The 12,973-nt window shown below is 54.4% G+C and overlaps 1 protein-coding gene across 1 annotated transcript; it reads left to right on the top strand.

Annotated features, from left to right (window-relative positions):
- The first annotated feature begins 211 nt into the window (after positions 1-211).
- Positions 212-6,952, top strand: CXCR5 (chemokine (C-X-C motif) receptor 5). Its single transcript, XM_009895925.1, has 2 exons — positions 212-314; positions 5,876-6,952. The coding sequence occupies exons 1-2, from the start codon at positions 276-278 to the stop codon at positions 6,950-6,952; spliced, it is 1,116 nt and encodes a 371-aa protein (XP_009894227.1). The 5' UTR covers positions 212-275.
- The last annotated feature ends 6,021 nt before the right edge of the window (positions 6,953-12,973 follow it).

Here is a 12,973-nt window from a genome sequence, read left to right as displayed (position 1 = left end):
GCTCTTCTCTGCTACAGACCAGAGGAACGTGGATTCTTCAAACCATACTTTAAAAATCAACTTACAGCACTTAAAAAAAAAAAAAAGATTATAAAGCTAGATGCTAATCTTCACATCGATTCGGTCACTCTATGCCTGGAGCTCATTTGCCTTGCAAATACTCTATTGTTACATGCTGGGTCCCTCCCTACTCACTTAAATGGCTAACTCCACCCCAAAAAAGAAGAACTTTTGCTGAAACTGCTGGAGGAGAGACGGATCCTGCCCCTGAAACCATGGGGCCTGTCAGCTACTCATCAGAGACCTATGACTTGGTGAGTCGATCCTGGCTTTGCTTGTTTCAGAGGATAACGGGGAGAGCAGGTGGCTCTGGGGTGGGCTGAAAGACCTGGTTTCTGTCTGTCCGTCTTCTCGCCCTCCTGTTGGCAGAGGGAGAGCTCGAGTGATTTCTTACGCCGGCGCAATCAGCCCTCACACCCCTCAAATCTGGACTTGACCGATGAGGGGACTGCAAGGGACAGTGCTGCGCTTTCTGAGAGCGGGTGTATCGGGGCTGCAGCCGCTGTGACCCAAGGGTGCCAGGTATTCCCTTGGGGACAGCTGCCTAACTACCGGGACCTCGTACACAGACGTTCTGGCCAGCGCTGAGCCCGAGCACCATCCTTGCACGGGGACCAAGACCACGTTTGCTACCAAAGGGCCAGGCAGCTCTCCGGGAGAGCCGGGCTGCTGCAGCCCCCTCTCACGCTGCCAGCCTGTCCCAGTCTCTCCTCCCTGCTGCCCCACTGTCTGTGCAGCCATTGACACAATGTGGGCGTGAAACACTCATTCTGAGTCGGGCGCCTTTTGCGCCAGCCTTCGGTGGTATAAAATGACTGTGCACACAGTGTGCACAGCCCTGGAAATCTCGTCTAGTATCTTTACATAACAGGAACACCCAAGCAAACCCAATGCTGTCTCTCCGTGTGTGAAAACCCTTGGTACGACCATACGCACTCCTACCCCTGCTCGCCTTCTCCACGAACGGGCTGCCATAGGCTCTGCTGAAACAGTATATTGACAAGAGGGGAATTTTAAAGAGGGGAAGGTAAATTGCAAGTACTTCTTCTAATCAGGAGCGATGACACGGTGTATTCTGCCCCGTAGTTCTCTCCGCTGTCTTTGCAAGTGAAAGACAGCAGCTGCACCTTTTAGAGTACGTTGTGCTATCCAAGGGGAAGTCCACAGCAGCGCTATCATTAGCCTGGTTTTCAAATCTTGCAGCTCAGAATTTATTTTTTAATACAGTGGGTCTCTGCAGCAGACCTCAGGTTTTGTTTAGTTTCTCTAAAGAGAGAAATGCTGGATTTAATTGTTACCAATTTTTTCTATCCCTCCTTTGTCCTATAATAGCAGGGAAGAGAGAAGAGATGGGGCGCAGGCCCTACCCTCCTTATTTTTTTCTGATTCGTCCGGTATAAAAATCCTTTGCAAACGGTGGTCATTCCTTTAGAACTTTTTGCAGAAGACACTTCTCTCCCTGACCTCTGCTGAAGTTCAGTGGCAGCACTAATGCCTGCCAAGAGGTTAAAACCAAATTCAAACCTTTTTCATCTCCATCCCGGGTTGTTCCTCCAGTTGAACTGTCCATTGGAAATCTGTCCCACCACTAGAGAACCAGCAAAGTCGGAGCGTGCCGTCCGCCTCCCCGCAGCCTGTCATGCGCTACAAGCAGGCGGCTGCTTGTGGCAACACCACAGCATTTTTAACGCCGGGTGGTTAAGCAGCACTGGGATTTGTTCTTTGTATACAATACTTTCCAGACCTTTAGCTTAGCAATTTTACCTCTACGGTGAATTATTTTAAGTTATAAGGGAGACCCCGTGCGAGAGGGGAAACTTGGCTAACTTTGGGACCGCGCAGCGACAGTCAGGTGCCACAGCAAGAACAGTTTTATACCTTTTCTCAGACCTCCTGTAGTCGGGAGTTTGTGACATGCATTTCCCACCTCTGCCTCCCGGGAACTTCCCAGGTTTGGCTCCCTTCCTGGACAGGCCACAGACCTCACACGAGCAACGCCACGTTTACTTTGGCAGTGCCGTGTGTTGCTTTACCTATACTCGGCGCTCGTAGCAGCAACCTACCCACAGAGATTTGCAACAAAGGCCTCGACGGTGTCCCGTCAAAGCGGTGACATAAACCTTGCCCTGTGCACTCACCAGAGAGGATCGCTCAACCCATTGAGCAAGTGTGGAAGGAGAAACAAGGAGAACATTTGCCCCGGAAGGGCATTTATCTCAACATCGCCCAGTGAGTGCAGTGAGGGCCTCACCTACACTTTGATACCGTACTGGGCCGCTCATCTCTGTAACTGTGTGGAAAAGTAACGTGCCCAAAGCAATAACCCCGTTTCTCCACTGCGAGAAAGCTTTGCCTGCTTAACCTCCCTCTGTTGCAGACTAGAGAAACAAAAACATAGTTGCAGAAAGACCACTGAGATCTCCACCGGGTCCCCTGAGATGCTGCAGGCCAGTTTTCATTGTAACGGGACCAACACGACTCGAGTGCCATAAAGGCACCTGCGCTGCAGCAACGTGGCACTTGAACGGGTTTTGCTCCTATTCGTGGGTTTCCCCACAGGGGGGACAAGCGGAAGCTCTGCCAGCAGCTTGCACTGGTGTGGGCAATTTCCGTTTTAAGGCTTTGGGAATGAGATGTGCTTCTCCCGGCCCCAGCATGGGCTAGAAGGGAACGACTCACGTGGAAAATCCCTAATAGCGCACAAGCTGCTTCTCTCCTGCAGCCAGATGTTTTGATCGCTGGCGGTTGTGGGGAACTGAGAAAAGCAGCTGACACGGGGAGACCGGAATAACTCCGAGATGTGGGTCAGAGGGGAAAAGGGATCCCTGAACAAAGAGCACACAGGAACGGGCTTCCCAGGCACGCGCTTGACTGCTCAGTTACGGAAAAAGGCACCACGTTATCGCCCACCCCCAGATCTGGCTGCGATTGTCTTGCAGGAGACCTGTACAAAGGTCCCCGAGTGCACACTGTTCACTTCTCCCATCCCAGATCAGGCAGCCACCCGCTTCCAGGCCTAGAAACGGGAATCGCGGCAGAGTCCCCAAAAGCCTCAGCTTGTCACATTCAGTGCACCTCCTGCAGCTCTAGTCCCTGCCCTGCCTGTCTCAGCCTGGACTCTTACTTCTCATCCTCTTGTTTGTCTCCAACTCATCTCTGTCCGCTCCCACCCACACTCGCTGCTCGGCTCGGAGATGCACATGAGAGGACGCCTCAGACACAGCTCAGCGCATGCTTCCCCTACCCGCGGCGAGTGGCTTACAGTAAGAGCCCTACCTGCCATCTTATCAGCAGTCAGATGGTGTCTGATAGTGGCACACAGCCTCCGCACCTCCGAATGCAAGGTGATGCTGGAAACCGTCCAGCAGCCAAAGCTGCCGAATGCCACGCAGGCTGCCCATCCGCCGTCATCAGTGGTGCTGGCATGGCTCCAGGAAGCGCTCCAGCCCTCGAGCCAGCAAACCCGGCCGTTTCCCATCATTTCCTTTTTCCCTGTGAAGCTGGAACCCGCCAACCTCTCCCCAGTGAGGTTACCCATTCCAACACGTGTTCACTTTGGGGTTTTCAGCATGGTCACCTGTGCATCCTGAGCAGCCTGGTTTGGTTGCTGTACCAAATTGCAAAGGGATTTGGGTTGGTTTCGGTTTTTTGGGGGAGATTCAAGGATCTGGCCCTGGCCAACACATCACAGGTTTCTGTGCGTGTTGGTGACTCATGACTCAGGGTCCAGGTACGGACTGGGCAGGAAATATTTCCGAGCCGGAGAGAAAACAAACTGGGATGCATTTCTAAAGGCTATTGTCTTTAGCAGCAATCTCCAGTCTCCACAATCGTACCTCAAACTGGAAAAATAATTGTTCTCTGGGAATACAAATGTTTCTCTCCAAAGGCTTGCAGCCCCACTGTTAACGTTAGGGGAAGAGAGTCGCATGCATTTGAAGTTTTGGCCAGGGAGGAGGACTCTCAGCCCTCAAGAGGACCGTGTCTCGCTCGTGCGGGAGGAAGCACCGTGGCATTGCAGCGGAGCGGCAGCACCACTGGGTGCAGAGCCGGTGGGGAACGGGACTGCAGCAAGACCAAGAGTAACCCGCGTCAGACCAAAGTCTGTCTGGCTTAACGCTCTTTCTGGCAGTAGCCAAAGGCAGAGGGCGCGAGCCAGGCAAGCTTATTCCGCACCTTCCCCAAGAGCTCGCTCACTCTTCTACCGTCCGCTGCTCTGGGACCGCATGAGCCAGCCGCCTGCTCCACGCGTTCGGTAATGCTCCATAGACTTCTTCCCCATCGGCACACCCAGGCTCCCCTTGGAGCAATGCAGATGGTTTCAGCAGCACAGCAGTTCGAGACGGGCGCTGCCGCTGCGCCGTCACCTCTTCACCCAGGCAGTAGTGTGCGGAGGCACCCAGCACCTCGCTCAGGGGAGGCAGCCTGGGAGAGGAGAGACATTAGTCGCCCTTCTCCAGCTGGGCACAGCGCAGGACTCGAGGCTGGTCACGGTCATTTGGCTTTGCAGCACATAGGGGGAGCAAAAACCCCCCAAATCGGCTCTAAAACCGTGTAAAGCAGGGCTAGTATTTTTAGATGGGAACTTTGGCTGATGAGGGAAGGAGCAGCAGGTGCAAACGGCTACAGCTGGCAGTGAAAGGTATGAAAGCAGCGAGCAGAGACTTCCGCTGTGGTTGACACCGAAGTCTCAGCACTAGTCTCCAGAGAGGGTGTGGGTGGGGGAGCTCAGGGTTACTGCTGCCGAGCTCTTCCCAGTTGTCACTAATTTCTCGGCTTGCCGCAAGCCTCCCGTGCTGCGCTCTTTTCTGCCCCTCTGCATCCGAACCCCTTGCTTTTGTGAACGCCCGGCTCCTGCGAGGTGCCCGAGGCCAGCTGGAGCGTGACCCCGTCTGGGGAACTCGTCCTGAGCGTAACTGCAGCTTTCGGGCACTCGGGACTTGTGCGCAGTCTCAGCCCAAATACAGGCTGCTCACCTGGCAAGGAGCTACAGCAGGCCAAGCGCAAAGCCCATCTGCGGTGGCTCTATCACACTTTCCTTACCGGATATCAGCCCAGGGTCCTCGTGGTGTTTTCAGATTCCCTTTCCTGCTCTGACTGCAATTAGTTCAGAACCACAAGGTTTACCAACAGAACAGATTTCTCTCTCCAGCATCCATCCCCGTAGCTATGGCACCGCGGTGCCTCAGACGTGTTCCTCCAGTTGCGTTTGAACATCCGCCCCACACCTTTCTCTAAGCGATCCCAAGCATGGCTGCTGCTGTCCCCACCTTGCCTTGCTCTGCCCGGGGCAGCTCCGAGGAGGAGAGGCAGAAGGGGATAGGATCAGTGCACATAGTTTGAGGTACAGATGTGCTCCACAGTGAATCCCACCACCTTCGTACCCGACAGTAGGTAGGATAGGGACGATCGGTGTCAGAAACGGGTAGAAAGATCGGGAAAGCTGATAGAGGAGGGTTCCATGCTGTGTGAGAACAAAAGCCACCAGCAGGTAACTCAGCAAGAACCAGAAGATGAGACTGGTCATCTGTCTGGGCACCAGAACATCCCCAAATACGCTAGTTAAAGATTACAGACTGAGCAGCCCTCGCTATCGGAGATTGGGACAACCCTCTCCATGTGCCGCTGCACCTCCTGGGACCAGAGGGGCCTCCCAGATCATCACGCTGCAGACCGGCAGCACCTCCTCCTGATGCAGGTGGGCTGCAGGACACGGGGATGCTCCGCTCCAGGTCTGCCAGGTGTGGCTGAGGGACTGGGTTCTCGTGTTGAGAAACTCCTCTCCGGTAACCCAACTCTCTTTTCTCTTCCCCAGAGCCAGGTGGAGCTGAGCGGTTACTACGAAGCCGAGAACACCACCCCGTCTTTGGAGGGCTACTTTTGCTTCAACCCAGCCTCATCTGTGGTCGGCAACCAGAGCGACCCCTTCAGAAAGGTCTTCATGCCTCTCATCTACCTGCTGATGTTCGTCGTGGGGACTGTGGGCAATGCCCTGGTCCTGGTCATTTTAGAGAGGTTCAAGCGGTCTCGCACCACCACGGAAAACTTCCTCTTCCACCTCACCCTGGCCAACCTGGCACTGTTGCTCACCTTCCCCTTCAGCGTGGTGGAGAGCTTGGCTGGGTGGGTATTTGGGAAGTTCCTCTGCAAGATCCTCAGTGCCGTCCACAAGATCAATTTCTACTGCAGTAGCATGCTGCTGGGGTGCATCGCGGTGGACCGCTACCTGGCCATCGTCTATGCAATCCACACCTACCGCAAACGCAGAGCTCGCTCCATCCACCTCACCTGCACGGTTGTCTGGCTCTGCTCGCTGCTTTTGACCTTACCCGATCTCATCTTCATGGAAGTCTGGACGGATGACAGCAACCGCAGCATTTGCTATTTTCCAGAGGTTGGGATCGATGGCAACAACGTCTGGCTGGCGACCCGCTTCCTCTACCACACTGTGGGCTTCTTTGTCCCCCTGCTGGTCATGTGTTACTGCTACACGGCCATTGTCCGGGCTCTGTGTCAGTCCCAGCGCCTGCAGAGGCAAAAAGCTGTCCGCGTGGCCATCCTGGTCACAGGTGTCTTCCTGCTCTGCTGGAGCCCGTACCACATCGTCATCTTCCTGAACACACTTACCAAGCTAGAAGCCTTCACCAAGAATTGTCTCCTGGAAGACCAGCTGGACACGGCCATCATGGTGACAGAGGCGATTGGCTTCACACACTGCTGCCTCAACCCCATCCTCTACGCCTTCATTGGAGTCAAGTTCCGTAATGACTTCTTCCGGATCCTGCAGGAGCTCGGCTGCATAAGCCAGGAGACCCTGCAGGAGATCCTGGAGGTGGCGAGGAAGGGCAGTGGGATAGAGTCGGACAACACCACCTCTATCTCCACTTTCTAGCTGGGAGAGGCTGCCTGCGGGGCAGAGCTGGCCTGGGGCTTGCCGTCCCAGTGGCACACGTGCTGTAGCCTTGGTCCCAAGTTTCACAAGCATCCCCACCACCTTCTTCACTCCTCAGGACACAGAGGTCCAGTAGCCACCAAACACCCAAAGCCCACCAGATACCTTCCCTGGCTCCTTCTGGTTCACATACCTGTAGAAATCTGCCTGGCAGCTGTTGGCAAGCGCTGGCTGTCTGATGGTCACTCCGGCAGGGCGGGAGGAACCCAAGCACGTTGAACCTGACGTATCCACCTCTCCCTTGAAAAACTGACTGCAGGCGTCCGTGCATGGAGGCAGGCACGAGACTGGGGTGCTGGGCACAAGGAAAAAAGTGCAGCCAAGTAAACGTGGAGTCACGTCAGCGAGCAAGGACTGAGGACAAAAGCTAAGCAGGTCTCCATTTCACTGGCACAGGTTGGTAGAGACATGCCCAAAGGAAGCGGCAGGACTCAATGGCCACAGCAGCTGGAACAAGAGATACAGGTCGGACCGGCGGGGGAGTGCAGAGCTGACTCCAATAGCACGGGCACATGGTGCTGGGCGGTCTCTGGCTGCAATATCACTCCTGCTGCTGCGTGACATCCGCCCGGCCAGCCACGGCACGTTGATCTTCCCAATTTGGCTTACGCCAGGAGGTCCTGCCACGGACTCAAAGATTTGACTGTCACAGATTCCTTTCTTGACGTCATCTGCATCCCTTCCCGCTCACTTGATCTGTTTTACTGCTGTTAAGAGCTCCGGTGAGTGACTGCGGAACCGAATGCCTGACTATGCAAACGCTTTCCTTTAAGGAAGAAAGCCGTCTGGAGACACAGCTTCTATCTTGTGACTGAGCACAGGGGCGATGATGAACCGCACGGCTTTGTGAGGCTGAAGGTGTAACTTTTTTTGTCTTGCAGCCAGTTGTATGGCACTTGGTGGGTTCTGAGAGCAAGGAGACCCATTGCCCCAGAGTGAGGAAAAAAGCTCGTTTGTATATTTCTGTTTGTTTTCAGCAGGCCGACGGGGAACACAGAATTTTGCTTTGCACTGTGCTTTCTGATATTTTTGCTCCACCTGCAGCTACAGGGCTTTCAGTGGTTTAGCGCATCCAGGTTTACACAGAACAAACCTGGGTGCTGATCTTGCCCTGAACCACGAGTGTCCAGCAACTGCTCAGATCAGGGCTGCTTGATAACAATTTGGTCCAAAATAAGAGCAGCAGCTTTCACTGCCTCAAATTATTGCACCGCAAGCCGGCGTGCAGGGCAGCCCTAACAGCCTCGGGGAGCCTGCTGCTTCCTAGGTGGTCTTGTCACTGTACAACACAGCAGCGTACACACGGCACCGCTCCGCTAGATTTCTCTCGCTAAGCAGTGCTGGGGCTTGAACTGCACGAGAGCCGCACGTACCAATTGTCACACAAGCAGGACCCTCATCGCCAGGACGTTTTAAAATCCGCTCTACCACTCACCTTGCTTTTTAAGGGAAGTCAGAGCAACGTCAGTTCCCCTGCTGCAGCAGGAATTTTGTACTACGCTCACTTCTGAAGTCCAACCTGCTAACAAAGGGCTCGGTTGCTGCCAAACTTCACCGTAGCCGGCTAAAAAGACCAGTCATTACAGAAGGGGTCGCATTACATCAGTCCAGCTCAGGCACAGACCTCAACAGCTCATTCTCAAGTTGTGACTCGAGGAGAAAACTCCCCGAGCATAAGGCTTTTACACAAAGAGCAGCCCACCATTTCCTGCAGCACTGCATCTTCAAAGCTGAAACCTGCAGGTAATGGCTACCGCGGTTGTCCAAGCACGTACGCGCGGCAGAGGAAGAGCAGCTCTCTGAAGCCCGCCTTTGCCATCTCCACGGTTGTACTGGTGAGCAAACCTACTGCAGACACACAGTAAACACCTCCCCAGCCCCAGTTCTGATGGGAACTGTGTTCCCACACAAAAACATTACTGAAGAAATGAACAGTCAGAGTGTAAAATTCTTACAGTGTTCACAAGGTAAAAAGAAAATCTGGATGCAAAACACGGGTGAACAGATTACGCATCTATTGTTACTATAGTTTTTAGTACTGGTATGTCAGTAAACTTTTAGAAAGTTTTGAAGTGAGCTGTAATAAACAGTTAAATAAAATACCGTCTTCTCATGTATAGCACTTGTACGCAGTCGTCTACAGTCGTGTCACTTTTGGAAGGGAAATACATCAGAGAGCGCTAAGTGGGTTGATGGCACCTTTCCGACAAGCGTTGCTGTTTACCCATGGAGAGCACAGGGCTCGCAAGAGCACCTTTTTCAGCTTTCCCTGCACTGGCACCACAGAAGGCTACGCTGTGTTGGGAGTCAGTCCAGACCTACGTTAGCTCCCCGCTTTGCACAGACTCTTCCACCGGCTGCGGCACCTCCTAACGCGAGGGGAAAGCCACCCTCGCACCCGTGTTTGGCACAGCCAGCCTGGGGAAGGCTTGGCTCAGAGCCAGCAGACCCTTCCCCAAAAAGCAGACATTGCTCCTCCCGCAGCTGACTGCAGCCAGCCCGCTGAACGGTGACGAGAAGAAAGCAAGAGGAACTCTTCTTCACCGCAGAGGAAGCTGGGCTTTCCACCCCGCGAAATCCTCCCCGTCTCCCTGAGGTTTGCATGGCCGTCACATGCCTTGGCCCAGAGCGGGCTTCCCCGCCGAGTGCTCACGCCGCCAGAGCTGCCCCCGGACACTGCAGCCCTCAGGCAGACCCTTCAGGCTCCCCCGTGGAGCTCTGCTCAGCCGCCAGCCCACTGCTACCGAGCGGCCTGCGGGCAAGGCCACGTCACCACCGTCCACAGCGCACGCTCCTGCGACCCTGGGCTGTGCTCTGCAAACAAGGCTGGAGCAGGCAACCCAGAGAGCCCTGGTCCCTGCTGAAGGCACCCCTCAAAGAAGGGGGACGCCAGTGCCCTCACAACAGCACGCTGCTCTGCATGTCCTACACGGCGACCGAGTCTCCCAGGGGACAGAGATGGGGTGTTTCAGCAGAGCATCCTGCTGCACACGGGCAGTGATCACGGGGCCGTGGCAGGCAGCGGAGCATGCACCGAGGAGCGCGAGCCAGGGAACGCATGAATGAACGTGTGCCTGGGAGTGCTGCAGAGAAGGGGCTCTCCCCACGCCCTCGCAACCCCTCCTGGCAGCTCCAGCACCCCCCGCCCTGCTGTGAATCACACAGAGTTTCATTTTCCTTATCAAGAAGGCGACCTACTTCCTCAACCCAGTCTCCCACAACCAAGCCGACGCTCAAGCACTTCAGCATCTGCGCAGCTGCCTGCTGTGTCTCCCTTATTTCAAGCACAGGTGGCCCTGGACGTATGGCACCGTGGCCATGGGTGCTGGGCAGCGTGCCACGTGCACCACCCCGGCTCTGCGCACAGGCGGCAGCACGGCCCCTTTCTCCCTCCGAGCCCCCAGAACCGGCCTCTCACCCTGCTGCCCTCGCAGCGTGCTCCGCGTGTGCTCTGGCTCCCAAGCACACAGCAGCTACGGCACACGCGAGCTTTGCCGGGCCACGAGATGCCCAGAACCAGGGGAACTGCGGGGCTCCAGGCAGCAGCAGGCAGCTTGGGCAGCGAGTCCCTGCTCTAGGTCACCTCTCTGCTCTGCAGTCCCACCCAGAGCGGCCCGGCTTGCCCCCCCACCAGCCCTGTGTGTGCCCCTCCACCTACCTGGGACGGTCCAGTCCCGCATCCTGCAAAGGTGGTTCCCCGGTCCCAGCGCAGCTTCCACCGCCCTTAAGCGGCGGTGCACGTAGTCTGCGCCAAGCACTGGTGTCGCAGCTCTCCCAAGGAACTCACAGGCATCTCGCAAGGGGCAGCTGTAAGGTATTTATAGTGGGGCTGAGCCCCTCGGATCAGCCCCAACGTGCCACAGGTGATGTGGGCTGAGCTCCGTCCTGGGCTGAGCACACCTGCTCGCAGCCCCGCAGAAAGTCACGCAGCCCACTGAAGACAGGCACAGGGTCAGGTTTTGAAATTTGTCTTTTTAATAAAAAGGCACCTATAAAACAGGTCAATACATTACAGGCAGCACAGATACCCAAAAACAAGCCTAAAAATTGTTTCAAATAAAAACCAATAAGATGTCTTCACATATTGTATTTATATATTTATATTTATATATATATTTATATAATGGTACAAAATGACTGGGGAAGTTTCTCCATGGGATGACAGAGAACAGGTCAGTCACCATTACCTCAACGTGAAAGCTAATTCCAGGAGTGTGATTATCTGACATACTGAAAGATGCGGTTTCCCAGCATTTGCTTTTTTTGGAGCTGGAAAAACATGGCGAAGTCATGGCTAAAACATGGGCAAACTTTTGACTGTGATTAGGTGGAGTCAGTACACAGAACTCAAGCTGAGAAGCCGAGCAATAAACCACAAGACACGAGACTAGACACAGCTCACGGTTAACTTCTCAGCTATTTAACATTTGTACCTGTCTGTTCTCAGATCTTTCCTTCTTATACGTAGCAAGTAAGAGCAAGAACACTGAAGAGAGAACACCAAGACAGGAGAGAGCTTGAATCCCTGTTTTAAACACAAAATTAGCCTCAGCTGTAGCTATGGAACCACTATTTCTGAAGGATATTGTCCTCATATTGCCTGGTAATAATAAACAGAGGACATTTATGCATAGGGACACTATGTATTTCAAAGATATCTTCACACCAGATGCAATGGAGAATACCAAGCCAGGTTCTCTGCCGAAGACAACGCTTAATGAATTCTTCCAGACTGAGGTGATTTTTTTCAGCTGCCATATTGCTGTTCACAGACGCAGTTGGGAGCGGCGCCCGGGGCAGAGGGGTGTTCGGCAGCAGTTCTTCTCCCCGTTGTTCAGCCGTCGCAGCGGTAGGGGTAGGGCCAGCTCCAGCACGGTGGGACTTTGCGGAAGAGTGCAGACTGCTGTTCCGAAGTCCCCAGCTCTGACCTAGTGTCAGGATTTCCCTTTTGTATCCAGAGCTGCTGAGTCAAAAGGCTTTGCTTCGTACTCATTTGTCACCGAAGGACAGGTCTTCCTCCCGCCGCCAGGCAGAAAGAGCATCGCGCTGCTCCGTCCCTGCGAGCGGGCAGCGCCGACCTCCCTAGCACTGCACAGCGGTGCACCGCAGCCTGCGGGCTCCGGCTGACACAGGGACAGCACGTTCCTGACTGAGCAAGGACCGCAAGCCCCAGGCGACTTCTCGCAGTCGGGCTGGGCAAAAGGGACAACGGGGAAGGTACGGACGCGTGGAGATCTCAACTGGGCTAAAACAACAGCTGTCTACAGACAAACAAAAAACCTCCCATATAGAAAATATTATGGCTTCAAATTAACCGAGACGAGCTGGTGGGTGATGAGCAAGATTCGGGGCTGGCATCGGTATTTGGATGTTTACGAAGAACTACCAGCAGCCAACACCCCGAAGTGCAGCCAAGAGAAGCCACAGCCTTTCAGGCAAGTCAAGCTTAGAAAGAGCTACATCTGCTCGAGCAACATCCTCCCACGTGAAACACACACTCTGAAAGGATGGAGAATCCAACCGGCTCACACTTCAGGTCCAAAGCACACTTCGTTAGCCTGGCCTGAAGATTATTCCTCTGCTCCAACGGCCAAGGCAGGGACGAGCACTTCCCGGGATTGATCGCATTTTCCCATCTCCAAACGCACCGCTCGCTCACATCACACACAGCAAAACCACACCAAGCAGGAGACCAGAGCGAAATCCTTCCTCGAATCCAGACCCGTACTTCCCACCCAGTACTGGTTGCTACAGAACACCCCAAGGCTTGAAGGTGTTTCTAATGGTACTTTGTGGCTCCATCTTCTCACAGATGGGATCAAGGCAGCCACTGGGCTGATGTTTCAGCACCCGCCAGCCTTTCTGAACAGCTTCCAACGCGATTAAAAGCATTGCCGTTTGCTCACTACTTGACAATCTCCCTTTCCGAAAGCCCTCTCCTTCCTGCAGTAGCAAGTAGGG

This window comes from Charadrius vociferus, unplaced genomic scaffold (genome assembly GCF_000708025.1).
Source record: "Charadrius vociferus isolate BGI_N301 unplaced genomic scaffold, ASM70802v2 scaffold172, whole genome shotgun sequence".
Classification (NCBI taxonomy): domain Eukaryota; kingdom Metazoa; phylum Chordata; class Aves; order Charadriiformes; family Charadriidae; genus Charadrius; species Charadrius vociferus.
The sequence above is the reverse complement of the archived record's forward strand: the minus strand, read 5'-3'. Positions and strand labels throughout refer to the sequence as shown.